Source organism: Brachionichthys hirsutus, chromosome 2 (genome assembly GCF_040956055.1).
Source record: "Brachionichthys hirsutus isolate HB-005 chromosome 2, CSIRO-AGI_Bhir_v1, whole genome shotgun sequence".
NCBI lineage: Eukaryota > Metazoa > Chordata > Actinopteri > Lophiiformes > Brachionichthyidae > Brachionichthys > Brachionichthys hirsutus.
The window spans coordinates 1,294,697-1,316,746 of record NC_090898.1 but is presented as its reverse complement, the minus strand read 5'-3'; the positions used below and the strand labels follow the sequence as shown (position 1 = coordinate 1,316,746).

Below are 22,050 nucleotides of genomic sequence, written 5' to 3'. Positions count from 1 at the left end.
ACCTGTGTATGTTAAAGCTCACTAATCAATACTATTTATTGATTGTATCGGGTTTGGGCCAATAGATGATGCCATCAATGATAGGTTCTGAGAGTCCTTCATAGGATTATGATGTAATTAATCAAAAATGATTTGACCCAATGTTTCCATCGATCAGCTTGATGAAAACAAACATCTCTCAGCAAAGCGAGAAGCTGAGGAGCAGGATTCAAGTTGTTCATATGCTCCACAGGTAGGAGGTGAGTTAGAGGAGAAGGAGAAGTTCTTACGCTCCACAGGTAGGAGGTGAGTTAGAGGAGAAGGAGAAGTTCTTACGCTCCACAGGTAGGAGGTGAGTTAGAGAAGAAGGAGAAGTTCTTACGCTCCACAGGTAGGAGGTGAGTTAGAGGAGAAGGAGAAGTTCTTACGCTCCACAGGTAGGAGGTGAGTCAGAGGAGAAGGAGAAGTTCTTACGCTCCACAGGTAGGAGGTGAGTAAGAGGAGAAGGAGAAGTTCTTACGCTCCACAGGTAGGAGGTGAGTTAGAGGAGAAGGAGAAGTTCTTACGCTCCACAGGTAGGAGGTGAGTTAGAGGAGAAGGAGAAGTTCTTACGCTCCACGGGTAGGAGGTGAGTTAGAGGAGAAGGAGAAGTTCTTACGCTCCACAGGTAGGAGGTGAGTTAGAGGAGAAGGAGAAGTTCTTACGCTCCACAGGTAGGAGGTGAGTTAGAGGAGAAGGAGAAGTTCTGGAGTGTCTTAGATGAAGTGCTTCAGAGCATCCTAGCAGAGAGTCCTGATTGGAGCAGACCTCAGTGGGCGTGTTGGTCCCGTCATGTGATGCAGTCTGAAGGGAAGGACCGCCCCAGAGACATCGTTACCCACCAGATGGACGTCCCCTCTAAAGTCAGGACAACACGGGGGGCGGCGGGGGCTCAGTGGGCTGGGGAGTGGAGACGTCCACCGGTTCGAGTCCCAGCCCAGACAAAATGTGGAGTGTATGCTGGTGGCTGGAGAGGGGCCAGTCTACCTCCAGAGCACTGCCGAGGTGCCCTTGAGCAAGGCTCCGGGTGCGCCGATCATGGCGGCGCCTCCACCCTATTGCCTCTCCGCACGCGTGGTTGTTTCCAGCGGCCCGTTGTACTACGGCGTAAATACAATTTCATTGTGTTTGCAGTGTAACGACGACATGAATAAAGTTTTCTTTCTTTGACACCCACTGTTCCTCATCCGTTTAGAACCCCCCCGTCTCTAGGGTGTTCTAAGTAGCCGCCGGTCTGTCCATCTGGCTCATGTTAGTGACTATAAAAAGGTTTACATGAAGAAGGACATAAATCAGCACCTTCACATTCAAATATTTAATAGAAAAGGGTATAAAAAAGGTAACGGCAGTAAAAAACAACTGTTGTAATAAAACTTAGAGTCCCAGGTTGAGTTTTCCTGTTAGATGGTATCTCGTCCAGGATCTTCCCCTGATGCTAAACCTGCGGTGTTACAGAACAGATGGGTCTGCAGAGGGTCCTTTGGAAGTTCATCAGGGTCTCCTGTCCCTCTGTGGACGTCTCCCCAGCACAGACGCAGTCATGCTCCCGTCCAACCTCCACCGACGTCACTAGATTAACCGGTAGAAGATCCAGGAGGCCAACAGGACCCAGTGGCTGGCCCAGCTCAGCTCGGACCACCTGTGGATGGTGTGGCCGGCTGCATAACCCTGTGAGGAGGACCACAGCCACGCGTGGGTGTCAGCGCTGACCCTCTCGCCGCGCGTACACCTATCAGAAGGCTGCAGAAATCCTAAACACGCCTTCTTCGGACTGACTTGTTCAACGGAGCCAGGATCCAACGACCCGACAGGCCACACCTCTGCTTTTAGGCTAGACAGGTGTCTTTGTTAGCTGAAGGTCAGACACATTCGTATTTACAGAAGCTCGTCTTTCACTTTGAGTCTGAATGTGGTCAGCCTGAAAAGCCACAGTCATAATTTAATGTTGTTTAATGATGTTGTTACAACATCTAACACAACAAATACGGTTTAATGCGCTCGGCTAGACAGGGCGCTCTCACCCTTTCTGCTTCCTGTTCATCATCTGCAGGATCAAACATGGAGCCCAGGTAGGTCAAGTGGAAGATGGCCAGGAAGCTGAAGCCCAGATTGAGCATCCTCACCCAGTACTCCTGCAGGTGAACAGGAAACAGGTGGTGAGCTGTCGGCCTGGTCGTCTAACGCCTGCCACGGATCAGCTTTCCACTGCACCTTCTTGTGTCGATGGCTGCAGTCAGCGGGGCAGGGCCTGGACAGGACACAGGCGCCGAGGATGGACGCCAGCTTCTTCCGCAGAACTGAGGATGATGAACACAAACAGAAGGTTTCATCTTTGAGGTGTGAAACAAGACCTGGCGTGCTCCTCGAGCGGTCTGCGGAGGCAACATGGTGGTCCCAGTAAAACGCTCTGTAGCGAAACAGTGGCGGTAGCTAACGCCTTAACAATTTAAGATGGACAGAGAAATATCATCCATACCCTGTTCAACATATGTGATGAGGCCCAGAGAGAGCAGAACAGCTCCAAGGTGAAAGCTCAGACCCTGAAGGAAACGTTAGAGTCAATCATTCAGCTTCTCACACGCGAGTCATTCCAGACGGAGACACGAGGGAACAGCCGGAGTCTCCGACGCAGCTAGCGTGAGCACCAGAGCGGGCGCCGCGACACCCCCCCACCCCTCAGGAGGCAGGAGAGCGGGCGCCGCGACACTCCCCCACCCCTCAGGAGGCAGGAGAGCGGGCGCCGCGACACTCCCCCACCCCTCAGGAGGCAGGAGTGCTTTACTTTGGTTGATCGATGCTTTTAAAACGCGAAAGAAAGATTGCATCATGATCGGATAAAACCGATGGCGTGACCCCCCCCCACCCACGCTGTGACATCAGGACAGCGTCTTACTGACATGCAGCAGGGCGCTGGCGGTGTACGTCACCAGGATGGCTGGAAAAGTCCCCAGTTTCACTGCGTTCTTAAAGACGTCTGAGGAACGGAGGACAGAACACTTCAGAGAACAGTTTATATGTATACAGTCGTCCCTCGATATAATGCGGTTCATCTTCCACGACTTCGCGGAGTTTTAATGCAACTTTTCAGATTTTATTTTTTGCACTTGAACGCGCCTTGAAACGGCGCAAGGACGAAGGGGCGCGGTCGGAGGAACTGTGAAATACGCGCGAGTTGCTATTAATAACTTCTCATGTGTTCAACCTCGTAGGTTGATCATTAAAATTAAATTTGTTATTTCTAAAAGCTATCATGTTTATTTGTTAAGCGTTTGTTTTATAGCGCTCTTATTCTCTGTGTAAAAAGAGGCTTTTATTTTGTAGGAGCATAAACGTCACGTCCCTTTTGGGTTTTGTTTCTTCCTGTTGCTACATGTAGCCGCTGCCGTTCCGCTGTGCTAAGCTATCCAATAAAGCAGCATGAGAGGCTAAAGACAGCACGAGTAGAATATTTGTTCTTCTGCACTCCAAGCGGCTCTTTCCTCGACCTGCACGCCTTAACATTATTAACAGGAAAACGTTTACTGTACGTACTATATATTTATATTCCTCAAACAAATGTTTAGTTCTGAAAAGGTTCTGATCTTTGGTTTCATTCTATAATACTGAAACAATCTATTTAGATTAATGCCTGACTGTTAAACGTGTATAAAGTGTGTGGTGAGGGGTTTAACAGCCTTAAAACATTTATGTACATGTATAATAATTAAAAATAAAATAAAGATCACTACATTGCGGATTTCACTTATTGTTGTTTTTAGAACGTAACCCCCGCGGAGAATGAGGGACTACTGTATTTATATATGAAGCATTTCTTCCACTAGCTGACTACGGCGGCTACCACTAGCACCACGATCGTTCCCGAGCAGGCTACCGTAGCATCAACACCCTACTAATGAGGACACGGGGACTCACAGGTCTTCAGCCACTGGGACATGGGGACGTTCCAGGACGTCACCACAAGGACCATGGAGCGAGGCATTTCCACGCCGAGAGGCTTGACCACGCTTAAATCCCTGCGCGGGAGAACAGACACAAAGCACGGTGGCACCGGAAGACATCGGCCTTCCGGCGCGCGTGAAGAGGAACCTCACCACGACACGGCGCCTTTCTGCTCCGTGAAGCCCGCCCCAGCCAGCATGCTGCTGCCCTCGCTGAGGTGACCCACAAAGTAGTTGCTGAAGTGGAAGGACAGGGCGGTCTCATAGGCAAGCAGCCACCTGCGTAGCACAGCACAGCAGCACGCTCACCCTATTGTCTGTTCATCTTCATACGTTGAACAAACATTCCCCCAAAGACTATTCATCCTGAGGAACAGGCTGTAAGCGCCGCGGTAAAAAGCAGCCACTCAATGATGGAAGCAGGCCTGACCTCTGCGTCACGGCGCTTCCCTGGATGGGGATGAACAGCTGGAAGAGGAAGGGGGCGATGCAGGTGGACACCAGCAGGCAGACCTGACTCCTCAGGAGGCAGAGGGAGGAGCTGCGTAGCCACGCCCAGCTCTGAGGAACACACCGCCTCGTTACACCTCGGTCACCACACGGGGGAAGCAGGAGGCCGCGGCCACGCACCAGCGCTCTGCCTTCAACGGCTCCCCGATAGCTGGAGAAGCTGGTCCAGGGCCCGAAGACCACGGAGCCCACAAACAGAACGTAACCCAGGAACTCAGCGGGGGAGGGCAGGGTGGCCACGGCCCCTCTGTCCAGGTCAAAGGCCAGGGAGATGGCCTTCATGGCCACCACCATCTGAGAGCCTGGTGGCAAAAGAGAGAGAAACACAACAACACGTTCTACGTCTTCAGTCTCACGGAGGAAAGACAGTTGTAAACGTGTCACGCTGAACTTTTCAGCTCAAAACATTGCAGGTACTCAATAAAGAAAACTCTGTTTGGAACCAGACCCGCTCTGCGTGTTGAGTTTCTGGTTGACTCGGAGACACGCCAGATACATGAACCGAGTGCAGCTCCTTTTGGAGTCAGAAGTGAAGCGGGGTTCAGTCTGTCCCCCAGGTTTTACGTCAGTCTTTATCCCGCAGCAAACGCTCCGATTAGCTTTCATCATGTTTAGTCAACATTATTATAGGAGGCCGGTGACTGTCAGGTCAGCCAACATAGGCTGGTGGTGAGGAAGAGGACTAGTGGTGAAGAGGAGGGAGAGGACAAAGTGGTGGAGGCTGAAGAATGAAGACGTGAGACAGGCTCTGGGTGGACAAGAGAGGCTTCCAGAAGACTGGAATACAACAGCTCAGGTGATCAGGGAGACAGGTAGGAGAGGACTGGGTGTGTCTTCTGGAAGGAAAGGAGACAAGGAGACCTGGTGGAGGAACCAGGAAGTGCAGAAGTGTATCCAGGAAAATAGGTCAGCTAAGGAGAAGTGGGACATTAAGAGGACAGAAGAGAGAAAACAGGAGTACAGGGAGATGAGACGCAAGGCAAAGGTAGAGGTCAAAGGTCAAACAGAGGTCATATGATGACCTGTATGCAGGTTAGATAGTAAAGAGGGACAGAAGGATCTGTACAGGCTGGACAGACAGAGAGACAGAGACAGGAAGGATCCTGAGAGACAGTGGTGAGGACAGCCACGATGGACGGCTTAGAGACAGTGGTGAGGACAGACATGATGGACGGCTTGGAGACAGTGTCTCTGAGGAAAAGACAGGAGGCGGAGCTAGAAGTGGAGGAGATGAAGATGCTGAGGTTCTCCTTGGGAGTGACCAGGTTGGACAGGATTAGAAATGAGACAATAAGAGGGACAGTGAAGGTTAGACGTTCTGGAGACAAGGTCAGAGAGACCAGACTTTGATGTTTGGACATGTCCAGAGGAGAGACAGGGACTATATCGGTAGAAGGATGCTGAGGATGGAACTGCCAGGAAACAGGACTAGAGGACGACCCAGGAGAAGAGACATGGACGTAGCGAGGGAGGACATGAGAGTGGCTGGTGTTGGGGGGGACAATGCAAAGGACAGGGTGAAGTGGAGAATGTTGGGTTGCCGTGGTGACTCCTCACGGGACAAGAAGAAAGGACAGTAGTAGTAATTGTTCTAGTTTTGTGATTTTTACTTCTCATCTTAAACACGCTCCCAGCTTCTTCCCTTTTAACGTGTGAGACGGGCCGAGACCCGGAACCAGGTCCAGGGACCGATCATCCGTCCTACACCGGGGTCGACGGGCCATGATTCATGTTTACCCAGTTACCAATGATGGGGGTTCAGGGTCGAAGCTGAGAGCTTTTTAGTCATTTATAACCAAATTATTGATTAAACAAAATGCATAGATGTAAAATCAGGCCACAATACTTTACTATTGTAAAATATATTCAGTCACTGTCTTCCTTCAAAGCTTCACTTGTCCTCATCAGAAGACTTGAGACGAGACGCGTCTTCGTCTTATTTACATGCTTCACAGTTCAGAATTGGTTCTGCTACTTTGGCCACGCCCTCATCTATTCGGCTCCATCTTCCTCTTTAACTCCTTCTGCTGCGTTTGACCTGAAATGCTACGAGCATTCTGATTGGCCTAAATGGTTTCATCCAAACATCTGTTAACAAACAAGCTAAAGTTATTCCATATTCCTGTTTCCAGAAAGCATGCTGGGAAATGGAGTTGACACGCGATCATTGTTGAAGAAGAAAATGAAAACCGTGTCTCGTCATGTTTCCTACCAAAAACATGCTAACTCACGATAGCTGACAAGAACACAGACGGCTCTCTGCTCCAGGTGATAGTTACCTCTGATCTTGTGCCAGGTCGCCATGTCAACCAAATGCAACTCTCTGGAAGGAAGAGGGAGAAAGACCAGAGCCCAGCATGTTAGCGGTGGTTAGCGGTCCACGGACCGCTAACCTCCCTATGAAATGTGAAAACGGTTCAGCAAGGAGGTTGTGAAGCATCGCACAGGAACGCAGAAGCTGATCTTCAAAGGAAACCAACTCACCCGACGAGGAGGTACGCGAGGATGACCACGGAGAGGAAGGGGCCTCTGGAGCCGGCGTGCCGGGTGAGGAGCAGAACGAGGTAGCAGAGCAGAGCGAGGAGCAGCACCCACAGCGTGGACGAGCGGAAGAAGAGAGCCAGGCTGCAGAGCCCCGCCAGCAGCGACGCCCCATGCTTCACGGCGGACACGCCCCCTGAGGGACACGGGGACAGACCAGCCAGGCAACTTTCATCTCCACGCAGGACACGCCCCGTCCTCAGACCAGGGCAGGCAGCCTGAGACGCGTGTCCCGGCGGCACGCAGAGAATATTAAGAGCCCAACATTTCCTTCATTTGATCATATTTAACGCCTCACAGGAAATGGACACTAACGGTGGCGAGCCCCCGCGGAGCAAGTACAACAGCAGTAGTAACTGTAGTAGTAATACGTGTAAACGATTAGGCTGCGAGTTCCCTCAGTCAGCTAGCCTAGCAGCGGTGTTAGCACTGATCGATCGATGGAGCGCTGATCTGGATCCTGGAATCAAACCTCAGGAGGAGCCTGAGAAAAAGGACCCCCTTTGCAGGGTGGACCGACGTCCAGTCGACGCCACCAGGAGCAAGGAAAGAGCAGGACATGGAAGGACGTCCAACATTTGTGTTCTGTCCTCATGCACTGGAGGACGTTAGCCTGAGCCCAAGGTCTTCTGGCTGACGCCAGGTCAGCGCAGCTCACCCAGCCTGAAGCAGAGTCTGCAGACGAGGCAGAGCAGCAGCAGCCCCCAGACCTGCTGCAGGCTCTGCTGGACGGTGACCAGTCCACAGGTCTCCGCCAGCTCCCGCCACAGCGCCAGCCTGCTGGACACGTCCATCCTGCAGCCGCACACAAGCACAGGATCAGCAGAAACCGAGCACAACTCTCATTCGGTGTCTGGGACCAGGGATCTACTCTTAGTGGGTCTGTCTCGGACCAGGGATCTACTCTTAGTGGGTTTGTCTGGGATCAGGGATCTACTCTTAGTGGGTTTGTCTGGGACCAGGGATCTACTCTTAGTGGGTTTGTCTGGGATCAGGGATCTATTCTTAGTGGGTTTGTCTCAGACCAGGGATCTACTCTTAGTGGGTTTGTCTCAGACCAGGGATCTACTCTTAGTGGGTTTGTCTGGGATCAGGGATCTACTCTTAGTGGGTTTGTCTCAGACCAGGGATCTACTCTTAGTGGGTTTGTCTGGGACCAGGGATCTACTCTTAGTGGGTTTGTCTCAGACCAGGGATCTACTCTTAGTGGGTTTGTCTCGGACCAGGGATCTACTCTTAGTGGGTTTGTCTGGGACCAGGGATCTACTCTTAGTGGGTTTGTCTGGGATCAGGGATCTATTCTTAGTGGGTTTGTCTCAGACCAGGGATCTACTCTTAGTGGGTTTGTCTCAGACCAGGGATCTACTCTTAGTGGGTTTGTCTGGGACCAGGGATCTACTCTTAGTGGGTTTGTCTGGGACCAGGGATCTACTCTTAGTGGGTTTGTCTCAGACCAGGGATCTACTCTTAGTGGGTTTGTCTCAGACCAGGGATCTACTCTTAGTGGGTTTGTCTCGGACCAGGGATCTACTCTTAGTGGGTTTGTCTCGGACCAGGGATCTACTCTTAGTTGGTTTGTCTGGGACCAGGGATCTACTCTTAGTGGGTTTGTCTCAGACCAGGGATCTACTCTTAGTGGGTTTGTCTCGGACCAGGGATCTACTCTTAGTGGGTTTGTCTGGGATCAGGGATCTACTCTTAGTGGGTTTGTCTGGGACCAGGGATCTACTCTTAGTGGGTTTGTCTGGGATCAGGGATCTATTCTTAGTGGGTTTGTCTCAGACCAGGGATCTACTCTTAGTGGGTTTGTCTCAGACCAGGGATCTACTCTTAGTGGGTTTGTCTGGGATCAGGGATCTACTCTTAGTGGGTTTGTCTCAGACCAGGGATCTACTCTTAGTGGGTTTGTCTCAGACCAGGGATCTACTCTTAGTGGGTTTGTCTCAGACCAGGGATCTACTCTTAGTGGGTTTGTCTGGGATCAGGGATCTACTCTTAGTGGGTTTGTCTGGGACCAGGGATCTACTCTTAGTGGGTTTGTCTCAGACCAGGGATCTACTCTTAGTGGGTTTGTCTGGGACCAGGGATCTACTCTTAGTGGGTTTGTCTCAGACCAGGGATCTACTCTTAGTGGGTTTGTCTGGGACCAGGGATCTACTCTTAGTGGGTTTGTCTGGGATCAGGGATCTATTCTTAGTGGGTTTGTCTCAGACCAGGGATCTACTCTTAGTGGGTTTGTCTCAGACCAGGGATCTACTCTTAGTGGGTTTGTCTGGGATCAGGGATCTACTCTTAGTGGGTTTGTCTGGGACCAGGGATCTACTCTTAGTGGGTTTGTCTGGGACCAGGGATCTACTCTTAGTGGGTTTGTCTCAGACCAGGGATCTACTCTTAGTGGGTTTGTCTCAGACCAGGGATCTACTCTTAGTGGGTTTGTCTCAGACCAGGGAGCGGTACTCTAACATTCTATCTAATAAATATATTCATCATCAACTAGCGTTAGCTTCTTAACTTACTCCTAGCTTCTTAACTTACTCCTAGCTTCTTAACTAGCTCATAGCTTCTTAACTAGCCCTAGCTCCTTAACTAGTCCCTTTACTAGCCCTAGCTCCTTAACTAGCCCTAGCTCGGTGCACTCTTAACATTCAAACGCTGACAACGAAGCTCCACAGGACTGAATCCTAAAGTGTGATGACGGTGTTAGTTTATAGTGTCCAGCTAATGTTAGCAGTGCTGTAGCTGCAACTACGAGCTCTGAGGCTATCTGAGGCTAACCTGAACCGGTACCGACCGAACCGGGCGGCGTTCTCAAACCTGACAAAAACCCCGTTAACGGAAAAGGTCCGGAGTCCAGCTCCGGTCCGCTCGGTTCTTCTTCGTCGAGTTTTTACCACAACTCGCGTCCACACGTTGCATTTCCGCTTCTCCGTGTCTCTAGCCGCTGTTTGGGGCGGGACTTCCGGTGACAAGTCCGACCACTAACAGGGAGAGAGTGGAATTAGAGCTAACAGGCTCTAGCGAGGAGTTAGCAGGAATGAGAAAAACTTCAAGAAACTCTCCACTTTCTGTCTGTACTGTAGCATGTATTACAGTACAAGTACAGTCAGACAGTAGCATGTATTACAGTACAAGTACAGTCACACAGTACTATATGTATTACAGTACAAGTACAGTCAAACAATAGCATGTATTACAGTACAAGTACAGTCAGACAGTAGCATGTATTACAGTACAAGTACAGTCAAACAGTACTATATGTATTACAGTACAAGTACAGTCAAACAATAGCATGTATTACAGTACAAGTACAGTCAGACAGTAGCATGTATTACAGTACAAGTACAGTCAAACAGTACTATATGTATTACAGTACAAGTACAGTCACACAGTAGCATGTATTACAGTACAAGTACAGTCACACAGTAGCATGTATTGCAGTGCAAGTACAGTCAAACAGTAGCATGTATTACAGTACAAGTACAGTCAAACAGTAGCATATATTACAGTACAAGTACAGTCAGACAGTAGCATGTATTACAGTACAGTCAAACAGTACTATATGTATTACAGTACAAGTACAGTCAAACAGTAGCATGTATTACAGTACAAGTACAGTCAAACAATAGCATGTATTACAGTACAAGTACAGTCAAACAGTAGTATATGTATTACAGTACAAGTACAGTTAAACTGTAGCATGTATTACAGTACAAGTACAGTCAAACAGTAGTATATGTATTACAGTACAAGTACAGTCAAACAGTAGTATGTATTACAGTACAAGTACAGTCAAACAGTAGTATATGTATTACAGTACAAGTACAGTCAAACTGTAGCATGTATTACAGTACAAGTACAGTCAAACAGTAGTATATGTATTACAGTACAAGTACAGTCAAACTGTAGCATGTATTACAGTACAAGTACAGTCAAACAGTAGCATGTATTACAGTACAAGTACAGTCAAACAGTAGTATATGTATTACAGTACAAGTACAGTCAAACTGTAGCATGTATTACAGTACAAGTACAGTCAAACAGTAGTATATGTATTACAGTACAAGTACAGTCACACAGTACCTAAATTGCTGCAAAATAACAATCAATTAAAAAGACACATAATATGTACAACGTAGGTGGACGTTCAGTTGCAGTTCCCCTGTGCTCCGGCAGGAGGCAGTGCAGCGTGACGCCTGTCCATGGTGCTGAAGATTCGGCTGGAACTGTCCGGGGTGCTGAACGGATCCGGCGCGCTGGGCTTAGTTCGAGGCTGCTGCCACCGCGATCCGGTCCCGCCGAGGCTGCTGTCCGTGCTGCTGTTTCGCGCTCCGCTCAACGACCACGGTGCCGGAGCGGAGCGGAGCGGAGGGGGAGGGGGGCCGTGAGGTAAGGCGTTCTGCCTCACAAAGAGGCCACCGTATTTATCGGTATTTGTCGGGCCTGCTGGCGGCCTCACGGTGACTGCGCACGGAGCCGGACGGGCTCTCCCGCCGTGGCGTCAGCTCTCGGTACGAGCGCGCGACCGTCGGGATTTTAAACCGATTATTATTGTCGCTCCTTATTTCTTATCCCTGCAATGGCGGCCGGATGTCACTTGTGTTAAAATCATGAACCGAACGCCGGCGGCCTTTGTTGTGTTCGCCTGTGCCGGTTAGTTACCGGAGAAAGGCCTCCTCCTCCTCTTCCTCCTCTTCCTCCCCCTCCTCCTCCTCCTCTTCCTCCTCCTCCCCCTCCTCCCCCTCCTCCTCCTCTTCCTCCTGGGCCTACAGCTCTGCTGTCTCCACAATCTCATCTTCGCCGCAGTTTAACTGTAGCAGAAGTAAACCCAAATTTAGGCGTGAGTGATGACGTCACTGCACTCACGATGTCTCTTTAAACCCGTTCTGGCTCTGACCCAGTTCGAAGATCCCCAGAGAGACACGATGTCCCACTCCCTGTGATGATTAGTTTCACTGTTTGATCTTCCTACTTGTTTGATTGATCTTTTATGGTGTTTCATATAATTCCGTTCTTAAACTCTTAAACTCTTGATAAGTGCCTTTTAAAAGCTCCGTGTCATCATGAAGTCAGGATAAGTATCCAGTACTGAACTAATACTGACTGAGAGGAATATACTGCAGTAATAATATTTGTAATAGGTGTTTGTATCTGCTCGATTGGATATTAAATAAACAAATACAATCCTGGCTGACGTAGGATCAGTTTGATGTGTTTGTACACAACCTGCCTGCTCTCACTCTTCTGCTGGGCCAAGAATAGTTACCCTCGCCAATTGGGTCTGTTTGTCTGTCTGTCCGAGCGCATAACTCAAAAACTAGGAACCCAATCGACTTGAAACTTTTACACAAGCAAGGTTCTGTCCGTGGAATGGAGTTGATCCGGATCTGGATCCAGATTCTAGAATTTTTTTAAGGTTTTTAAAGTGGATCCTGCTGCTTTAAATGTGAACGTCGTGCTGTGACGCGGCGCTAGCCACCGTTAGCTTCAGCCAAGCTACACGTCTATGTGTGCCGTTAAGCCCCTCCCCCAAACGTACCACTGTTTGGGTCACAGTTCCTGTTGGGGCCACGCCTCCCGGCCCGGGACATTGCGAGATAGGGAACTTTTTGACATTTTTCTTAATTTCTTCAAAACGCATGGCGGTATGGATCTGAAAGAATCACACATAAGTACTCCTTAAAGGTCTATGACCAGGACTAATTTCGGCCGGATCCAGATCTGAGAGCTAATTTTCATTCTAAAATCAGCATTTTTCAGGAGTCCATCCTGACCTCAATTCTGGAGCTAGAGACTTCAGATTTGGTGTGAACACTCATAGTTCATTCTGGTTTCATATATGTTACAGTTGTAGTTGTATATTTTCCCGTTCCGGAGCAGCAAGCTAGAGCAGGTTTGGCCCCTCTGATCCGGAAGCCCTGTTTACTGACTCACAAGATCCAATAGTCTATTGGAGGCGGAGTCTGCAATCTCTGATTGGCTCTAGTTTGTTATTTTACTTTATTTGTCCAAAGCTTTGCTCCTGAGTGTCTGTGTCCTGGTTCTGGTCCTGGTCCGGGTCCGGGTCCGGGTCCTGGTCCTGGTCCTGGTTCTGGTCCTGGTTCTGGTCCTGGTCCTGGTTCTGGTCCTGGTCCGGGTCCTGGTCCTGGTCCTGGTTCTGGTCCTGGTCCTGGTTCTGGTCCTGGTCCGGGTCCGGGTCCTGGTCCTGGTCCGGGTCCTGGTCCTGGTCCTGTTTCTGGTTCTGGTCCTGGTCCGGGTCCTGGTTCTGGTCCTGGTCCGGGTTCTGGTCCTGGTCCTGGTCCTGGTCCTGGTCCTGGTCCTGGTTCTGGTCCTGGTTCTGGTTCCGGTTCTGGTCCTGGTCCTGGTCCTGGTTCTGGTCCTGTTTCTGGTCCTGGTCCTGGTCCGGGTCCTGGTCCTGGTCCTGGTCCGGGTCCTGGTTCTGGTCCTGGTTCTGGTTCTGGTCCTGGTTCTGGTCCTGGTCCGGGTCCTGGTTCTGGTCCTGTTTCTGGTCCTGGTCCTGGTTCTGGTCCTGGTCCTGGTCCTGGTCTCTGGGTAAAGGGCTTCTTTCATGATGAGCTTCTTAAAGCTTTTAATGTGAATATTCATGTTTCACGGCGCTGCGACTCACCAGGGGCATTTTAACAAAAGTTTTTAAACTATTATAATGGAGAATCTTGATTTTCCCATAATGCAACAGTATCTAAACGCCCTCGGTTTTGACATCCTGTTTCTGCTTTACCCTCCTGACTCGTTTACAGCAACACTTCATTTCTGTGTTCCGCCCACAGAAAATGAGCTTCAAGGTCAGACACTGAACCACCGGCGGACCCGGGTAGAACCACCCAACCAGAGAGGACGAGCGTCAGCATCAAAGTACCTACCTACCTGTACCTACCTGTACCTACCTGTACCTACCCGTATACCTGTACCTACCTGTACCTACCTGTACCTACCTGTACCTACCTGTACCTACCTGTACCTACCCGTATACCTGTACCTACCTGTACCTACCTGTACCTACCTGTACCTACCTGTACCTACCTGTACCTACCCGTATACCTGTACCTACCTGTACCTACCTGTACCTACCTGTACCTACCTGTACCTACCTGTACCTACCCGTATACCTGTACCTACCTGTACCTACCTGTACCTACCTGTACCTACCTGTACCTACCTGTACCTACCCGTATACCTGTACCTACCTGTACCTACCTGTACCTACCTGTACCTACCTGTACCTACCTGTACCTACCTGCCATCACTGTTCTTCATCCTGCTCATGTTCTTCTTTTATCCAGATGAGCCAAGACACAACAGAGACGCGAACCCGTACCCGCTCCAAAGGCATCCGGGGTCAGTACAGAACATGATGTCATCACCGTTCACCTGGAGCACCGAGCCTGCGCTGTTTGTGAAGCGTCCACGCTGTAGAATGAGAAGTTAAAACATGTCCTGCAGCTCCGGGTTCTGTTCTGGTGATCCTGATGTTGAAGCTCTGTAAAAAGGCCACTTTACTGCTCTACGGTGCTCTGGGGACGCAAACCAAGCATGTTTAGGACATTTCCATGTAGCCATGGAGACAGAACGGACCTGTGTGTGCCGGGATTCGTTTTACAGTGTGGACATGTGCAGCTGGTAAAGTAAAGCCTGCTGTAATGATTCTCCTGCTGCCGTCCTCAGTGTCATCAGAGCTCAGCGGACAAGAGGTGAAGCAGGACACAAGGTAAGAGCCGCCGCACGGAGACACCTGTCCTCACGTGGGAAGCGTGTTCATGACGCGTGTGCCTGTCTGGTGTGTGAGCAGCAGCTGCCCCACCCCTGGATGTGACGGTAAAGGCCACGTCAGCGGAAGATACTCTCGACACAGAAGGTAGGGTTCCTGTCGGGTTCCTCAAGTTACTGAAAATCAAGAACAGAAACTAAAGATGAACCTTTCAGTCAAGGAAAGCGAAAAGCTTCAGATGACACATTTAAATTCAATGGAATTCAGTTCGGCCCCAAAGACACGATGAGACTAGTCATCGGCCGGCTGCTTCCGGATTCTAGTCATCGGTCGGCTGCTTCCGGATTCTAGTCATCGGTCGGCTGCTTCCGGATTCTAGTCATCGGCCGGCTGCTTCCGGATTCTAGTCATCGGCCGGCTCCTTCCGGATTCTAGTCATCGGTCGGCTGCTTCCGGATTCTAGTCATCGGTCGGCTCCTTCCGGATTCTAGTCATCGGTCGGCTGCTTCCGGATTCTAGTCATCGGTCGGCTGCTTCCGGATTCTAGTCATCGGCCGGCTCCTTCCGGATTCTAGTCATCGGTCGGCTGCTTCCGGATTCTAGTCATCGGTCGGCTGCTTCCGGATTCTAGTCATCGGTCGGCTCCTTCCGGATTCTAGTCATCGGCCGGCTCCTTCCGGATTCTAGTCATCGGTCGGCTGCTTCCGGATTCTAGTCATCGGTCGGCTGCTTCCGGATTCTAGTCATCGGTCGGCTGCTTCCGGATTCTAGTCATCGGTCGGCTGCTTCCGGATTCTAGTCATCGGTCGGCTGCTTCCGGATTCTAGTCATCGGTCGGCTGCTTCCGGATTCTAGTCATCGGCCGGCTCCTTCCGGATTCTAGTCATCGGTCGGCTGCTTCCGGATTCTAGTCATCGGTCGGCTGCTTCCGGATTCTAGTCATCGGTCGGCTCCTTCCGGATTCTAGTCATCGGCCGGCTGCTTCCGGATTCTAGTCATCGGCCGGCTCCTTCCGGATTCTAGTCATCGGTCGGCTGCTTCCGGATTCTAGTCATCGGTCGGCTCCTTCCGGATTCTAGTCATCGGTCGGCTGCTTCCGGATTCTAGTCATCGGTCGGCTGCTTCCGGATTCTAGTCATCGGCCGGCTCCTTCCGGATTCTAGTCATCGGTCGGCTGCTTCCGGATTCTAGTCATCGGTCGGCTGCTTCCGGATTCTAGTCATCGGTCGGCTCCTTCCGGATTCTAGTCATCGGCCGGCTCCTTCCGGATTCTAGTCATCGGTCGGCTGCTTCCGGATTCTAGTCATCGGTCGGCTGCTTCCGGATTCTAGTCATCGGTCGGCTGCTTCCGGATTCTAGTCATCGGTCGGCTGCTTCCGGATTCTAGTCATCGGTCGGCTGCTTCCGGATTCTAGTCATCGGTCGGCTGCTTCCGGATTCTAGTCATCGGCCGGCTCCTTCCGGATTCTAGTCATCGGTCGGCTGCTTCCGGATTCTAGTCATCGGTCGGCTGCTTCCGGATTCTAGTCATCGGTCGGCTGCTTCCGGATTCTAGTCATCGGTCGGCTGCTTCCGGATTCTAGTCATCGGCCGGCTCCTTCCTGATTCTAGTCATCGGCCGGCTCCTTCCTGATTCTAGTCATCGGCCGGCTGCTTCCGGATTCTAGTCATCGGTCGGCTGCTTCCGGATTCTAGTCATCGGTCGGCTGCTTCCGGATTCTAGTCATCGGCCGGCTCCTTCCGGATTCTAGTCATCGGTCGGCTGCTTCCGGATTCTAGTCGTCGGTCGGCTCCTTCCGGATTCTAGTCGTCGGCCGGCTCCTTCCGGATTCTAGTCATCGGCCGGCTGCTTCCGGATTCTAGTCATCGGCCGGCTGCTTCCGGATTCTAGTCATCGGTCGGCTGCTTCCGGATTCTAGTCATCGGTCGGCTGCTTCCGGATTCTAGTCATCGGCCGGCTGCTTTGTTCAACTGCGACATCACACTTTCAGCTATGCTAACTGATTTATGCTAGCTGATTTATGCTAGCTGATTTATGCTAGCTGATTTATTTATTTATTTATTTCTGGTTTATTTGAATATGGACAAAGACAAAACATAGACACATGTAGCACAAGTATCTGATGCTTGCATTATAGCGCTTATAGCTGAAGCTAATTTGCAGCACCTGTCCATAGATGGGCTTCCAACACAGATATTCAGCTAGCTGATTTATGCTAGCTGATTTATGCTAGCTGATTTATGCTAGCTGATTTATACTAGCTGATTTATGCTAGCTGATTTATGCTAGCTGATTTATGCTAGCTGATGTATACTAGCTGATTTATACTAGCTGATTTATGCTATCTGATTTATGCTAGCGTTCACTTCCATACCCTTCCTGCTTTCCGTAGCACGCTGGGATGTCCAATAGTGAAGAAAAGGAAACTGGAGGAGGCTGAGGCTGAGGAGAACCAGTCTGCACCCAAGAAGAAGAACCAGCCTGCCAAACAGGCAGCAGATGAGAGCGACACAGCAGAGGAGGAGGAGGTAGAGGAGGAGGGAGAAGAGGAGGATGATGAAGAAGAAGAAGACTTTAAAGAGAGAAACAGCGACAAAACAAAAATGAGACCGGATTCAACAAAAAGTGAGTGAAGCAGAAAGGTCACCTTGTGTGTGTGCGCGTGTGTTTGTGCGTGTGTGTGTGCGCGTGTGTGTGTATCATCACATTCATTCTGTATCGTTTGCATCCACAGCTGATCGCGCAACAGAAGCAGCAGTTTGTTGTGCAGCTGAAGACGTCACAAACAAGAGCATCGACTCTGAGGCGGAGAACGAAGCCGAAAGAGGGAGGTGTGAGGAGGTGCCACCGCCAATACTCACCGAAGATTACCAGGAGGAAACGGAAACACGGGAGGAGGAGGAGGAGGCCTGTCAGCTGGTCACGACACCCCAGACACCTGAGCAACATGAAGAAGAAGCAAGGCTCGCCGAGCTCCTTCAGACAAAGGAAGAGGAGCAGGAAGTGGCTGAAGAGGAAGACGAGGAAGAGGACGAACAGCTGGAAGCGCAAGACATCGTTGTGGAGAGACAGATGTTACGGCAGGAAAACTCTGATCACCAGTACTCCAGTGGAGATTACAACCATCAGGCCAAAGAACCAACAGTGGAGCAGAGCAATAGGGAGGAGGAGGAGGAGGAAGAAGAGAGGGAGGTGCCCCAAGAAGTTGACACTTCGTACTCTTTGAGTCCACATACACAGGGATCTGAAGCCGAGGTGTTACTCAGGGAAGAAAAAGTCTGCACCCCCATGACTGAGGAGGAGGAGGAGGAGGAGGAAGAGCAGGAGGAAGGAGCAGACTATGATGAAAGGCAGGGGAAAGAGGCAGGCGAAGTGGTGGAAGAGGAAGAGGAGGACCGAGACTCCAGCAGAGCATCTCCAACGACAGTGGTCATCGAGGTCCACTCTGAGGACGAGGACGAGGACGAGGACGAGGAGGAGGAGGAGGAGCAGGAGGAGGAGGAAGAGGAGGAGGAAGAGGAAGATGAGGAGGAGGAGGAGGAGGAGGAGGAGGAGGAGGATGGAGTAGAGCAGGACCGTGTCTCAGAGGGATCAGGAATCACGGATGACTCCGAGAACTGGGATATGACCCGGGGGAACCTGGGGCTGCTGGAACAGGCCATCGCCCTGAAGGCGGGGGAGGGGAAAGGGAGTGAGGAGGCCCAGAGCTCCCCAGAATACCATCCATACAGCACCTCCAGCAAGAGCTGCCTGCCTGCTGCAGCAGCCCGGCGCACCCCCCACTACAGCAAAGGTACCATTAACGCAGTATAGACCAATGAGTCCGGACTAGCCCAGGACCGGTTACCGGCTGTTGATCCCTCTGAGGTCCACCGGGTGTAGAACAGGACCGGTTACCGGCTGTTGATCCCTCTGAGGTCCACCGGTGTAGAACAGGACCGGTTACCGGCTGTTGATCCCTCTGAGGTCCACCGGGTGTAGAACAGGACCGGTTACCGGCTGTTGATCCCTCTGAGGTCCACCGGTGTAGAACAGGACCGGTTACCGGCTGTTGATCCCTCTGAGGTCCACCGGTGTAGAACAGGACCGGTTACCGGCTGTTGATCCCTCTGAAATCCACCGGTGTAGAACAGGACCGGTTACCGGCTGTTGATCCCTCTGAAATCCACCGGTGTAGAACAGGACCGGTTACCGGCTGTTGATCCCTCTGAGGTCCACCGGTGTAGAACAGGACCTGTATATCAGCCTCTTTTGTGTGTGTGTGTCCGTGCGTGTGTGTGTGTGTGTGTCCGTGTGCGTGTGTGTGTGTGTGTGTGTGTGTCCGTGCGTGTGTGTGTGTGTGTGTGTGTGTCCGTGCGTGTGTGTGTCCGTGTGTGTGTGTGTGTCCGTGTGTGTGTGTGTGTGTGTGTGTCCGTGTGTGTGTGTGTCCGTGTGTGTGTGTGTGTGTGTGTGTCCGTGTGTGTGTGTGTGTCCGTGTGTGTGTGTGTGTCCGTGTGTGTGTGTGTGTTTGCGTGTGTCCGTGCGTGTGTGTGTCCGTGTGTGTGTGTGTCCGTGTGTGTGTGTCCGTGCGTGTGTGTGTGTGTGTGTGTTTGCGTGTGTGTGTGTGTGTGTGTGTGTTTGCGTGTGTCCGTGCGTGTGTGCGTGTGTGTGTGTGTGTGTGTGTGTGTGTGTGTGTGTGTGTGTTTGCGTGTGTCCGTGCGTGTGTGTGTCCGTGTGTGTGTGTGTGTGTGTGTGTGTATCCGTGTGTGTGTGTGTGTTTGCGTGTGTGTGTCCGTGTGTGTGTGTGTGTCCGTGTGTGTGTGTGTGTGTGTGTGTGCGTGTGTGTGTATCACCCCTGGCTTTGCGGTTTATCTCCTTGTTGTCTAACTCGCACCGTCTTCAGAGAAAAAGGAAGTGAAGTGTCCCACCCCAGGGTGTGATGGGACCGGTCATGTGACCGGGCTGTACCCCCACCATCGCAGTCTGTCTGGATGTCCCCACAAAGACAGAATCCCCCCAGAGAGTGAGTACACAAACCCATGTCCGCTCTAGAGGGACTGTTGGTAGCAGCTCTACTCGTACAGTAATACCTAGACATAACGCAGTAATACCTAGACATAACGCAGTAATACCTTGACATAACGCAGTAATACCTTGACATAATGCAGTAATACCTTGACATAACGCAGTAATACCTTGACATAACGCAGTAATACCTTGACATAATGCAGTAATACCTTGACATACGAGTATAATTTGTTCCTGGACCGAGCTCGTAACTCAAATCACTGTTTTCATATAAAATAACTGAAAACAATTTGATCCGTTCCGGCGTCTAAAAACACTCAAATCAATGCTGCTAATGGAAACATGTTTTCATTGTTATATAAATACACACAATGATATAATGAATATGTACAGTATTACTGTAATATAAAATGTGGTTTTATAATGAGTTTAGTGATAGTGCTAACAGCGAGGGGGTAATAACTTTATGCAGTAATTGTACCTTACAGATAAACTTAGACATAGTAGTTCTGCCTCTGGAAGGCTTTGCGTTCTTGACAGCATCCTTCTCTTTGAGGATTGTACACATCGTCCATGTACTCCGCTCCTCCTGTCGTGTCCCATCACTTACGGACACCACGGTCATGTTGATGGATCATTTCATGCTTCATCTCCATCGTCATCATCGTCTTTTCTTCACTGCATCCTCACCCCTCGCTTCTCTGGACCCATCACTGATCAGGAATACTCACAGGTACAGCCAGAACCAGGTCAATACTGGAAACACTACACGGAGACGTGCAGGAGACGGGGACGGGAGGTGGACAACACCTGAGCTGAACCAGCAAAGTTAGCTAGCAGCGCTAGCGTTAGCATCTGAAAGCTACTCGTAGCTCAAATTCATGATCGTGTCTAAGAACACTCGTATGTCAAAGTACTCGTATGTCGAGGTATTGCTGTACTAGTTCCACCACTACTAATGCCTTCTGTTACTGAAATAAATTACTAATGCTCCTACTGCTTTTGTGAAAACTGTGTTTTACAAATACTACTACAACTGCGAGTGATGTGAAACCCCCCTCAGCACACTAATCAGACTGACCCGAGTTTCCATCTGTTGCGTCTGTAGTCCTGGCAATGCATGAGAACGTCCTGAAGTGTCCGACTCCTGGTTGCACAGGCCAAGGGCACGTGAACAGTAACCGCAACACACACCGCAGGTTAATGGCACAGACAAGGACACACACTCTCCACACTTCACGTTGTCAGTAGCTTTGCATTCAAAGGCTAGCTCAAAGTTCATGATGCTACATGCTCATCAGTGCGTCCCTGTAGCCAGGGGTCCAACAGCACAGAACCAGTTTGGTAGTCATTTGATCAGAAATGTAAATGTCCAGTTTATACTAAATACTGAAGTCCAGAGAGATGTACGTACACCTAATACTACTAACCCAACAGCCATGAATGCCCCTGTGTCTCTGCCCCTTGATCTTGATCTTTCCTGTGTACCTCCGACAGCCTCTCCGGCTGCCCCATCGCAGCGACAACGAAGCTGAACAAAAGCCAGGACAAGCAGGTTCACCTGCAGGCCGCGGCCAGCGAGCCCTCCTCCAACTCCGACAGGGTGCTCAGGTGAGGCGTGCAGCCGGAGGAGGTGGGGTCAGCAGGCGCTCCCGCCCTGTCCCTGGCAGCAGCAGACGAAGTGATTCAGCATCATTCAGTATGTTGAGATGGCTCTTGAATAATCAGCGGCCTGCCCTCCAGGCCCATGTGTTTTGTGAAACAGCTGGAGATCCCTCAGTATGGCAGCTACCGCCCCAACACCGTGACCACCACGCCTCGAGCCAACCTGGCCAAGGAGCTGGAGAAATACTCCAAGGTGTCTTTTGACTATGCAAGCTTTGATGTCCAAGTGTTTGGAAAGCGGATGCTCATTCCAAAGACACCCAGCAGCACCGAGTCTTCACCCAAAGCCTTCAAGTGTAAGAGGCACACACTCCCCACCCCCCCGGGGGCTGAGTTGACTTGTTGTCGCATGCTGTCGTCCTACAATGTGCCCTGACCTCATTCTGGATCAGAACCAGAAGACATGTTTCATGGTGGTTCATATCGGACACCTTTAGGGCTGGGACTGGGGCAGATTTTACAAGATAGGATTGTTTTAAAAAGCCTCCATTATAAGTAAATGGGAAAATCCAGATGTGTTTGTATCCAGACGGGAATTTAATTCAATTTCAATTCAATTAAACTTTATTTATATAGCGCCAGATCACAACAGGAAGTCATCTCAAGGCACTTTACGGGATTAGCAGGGAAAGACAGACCCCAACTTG

At 50.6% G+C, this 22,050-nt stretch overlaps 2 protein-coding genes across 2 annotated transcripts in view; one reads left to right on the top strand and one right to left on the bottom strand.

The window, feature by feature from the left end:
* Nucleotides 1-1,326: 1,326 nt before the first annotated feature.
* On the bottom strand, nt 1,327-7,801 carry LOC137902589 (protein-serine O-palmitoleoyltransferase porcupine-like). The gene is made up of 12 exons (XM_068746683.1): nt 7,666-7,801; nt 6,951-7,143; nt 6,746-6,789; nt 4,587-4,768; nt 4,387-4,517; nt 4,110-4,235; nt 3,931-4,031; nt 2,916-2,992; nt 2,495-2,558; nt 2,230-2,315; nt 2,040-2,150; nt 1,327-1,686 (listed from the first exon to the last, which is right to left on the bottom strand). Exons 1-12 carry the CDS (start codon nt 7,799-7,801, stop codon nt 1,588-1,590), a joined length of 1,350 nt encoding a protein of 449 aa, XP_068602784.1. The 3' UTR covers nt 1,327-1,587.
* A 6,504-nt stretch (nt 7,802-14,305) lies between these two features.
* Nucleotides 14,306-22,050, top strand: part of LOC137902524 (myelin transcription factor 1-like) — a 32,895-nt gene continuing 25,150 nt past the window's right edge. The window contains exons 1-9 of the mRNA XM_068746615.1: nt 14,306-14,360; nt 14,688-14,730; nt 14,812-14,877; nt 17,124-17,356; nt 17,466-18,524; nt 19,614-19,733; nt 20,847-20,937; nt 21,236-21,349; nt 21,482-21,699. Of these exons, the coding sequence (XP_068602716.1) occupies nt 14,306-14,360; nt 14,688-14,730; nt 14,812-14,877; nt 17,124-17,356; nt 17,466-18,524; nt 19,614-19,733; nt 20,847-20,937; nt 21,236-21,349; nt 21,482-21,699 (1,999 nt within the window). The remainder of the gene's footprint in view (nt 14,361-14,687; nt 14,731-14,811; nt 14,878-17,123; nt 17,357-17,465; nt 18,525-19,613; nt 19,734-20,846; nt 20,938-21,235; nt 21,350-21,481; nt 21,700-22,050) is intronic.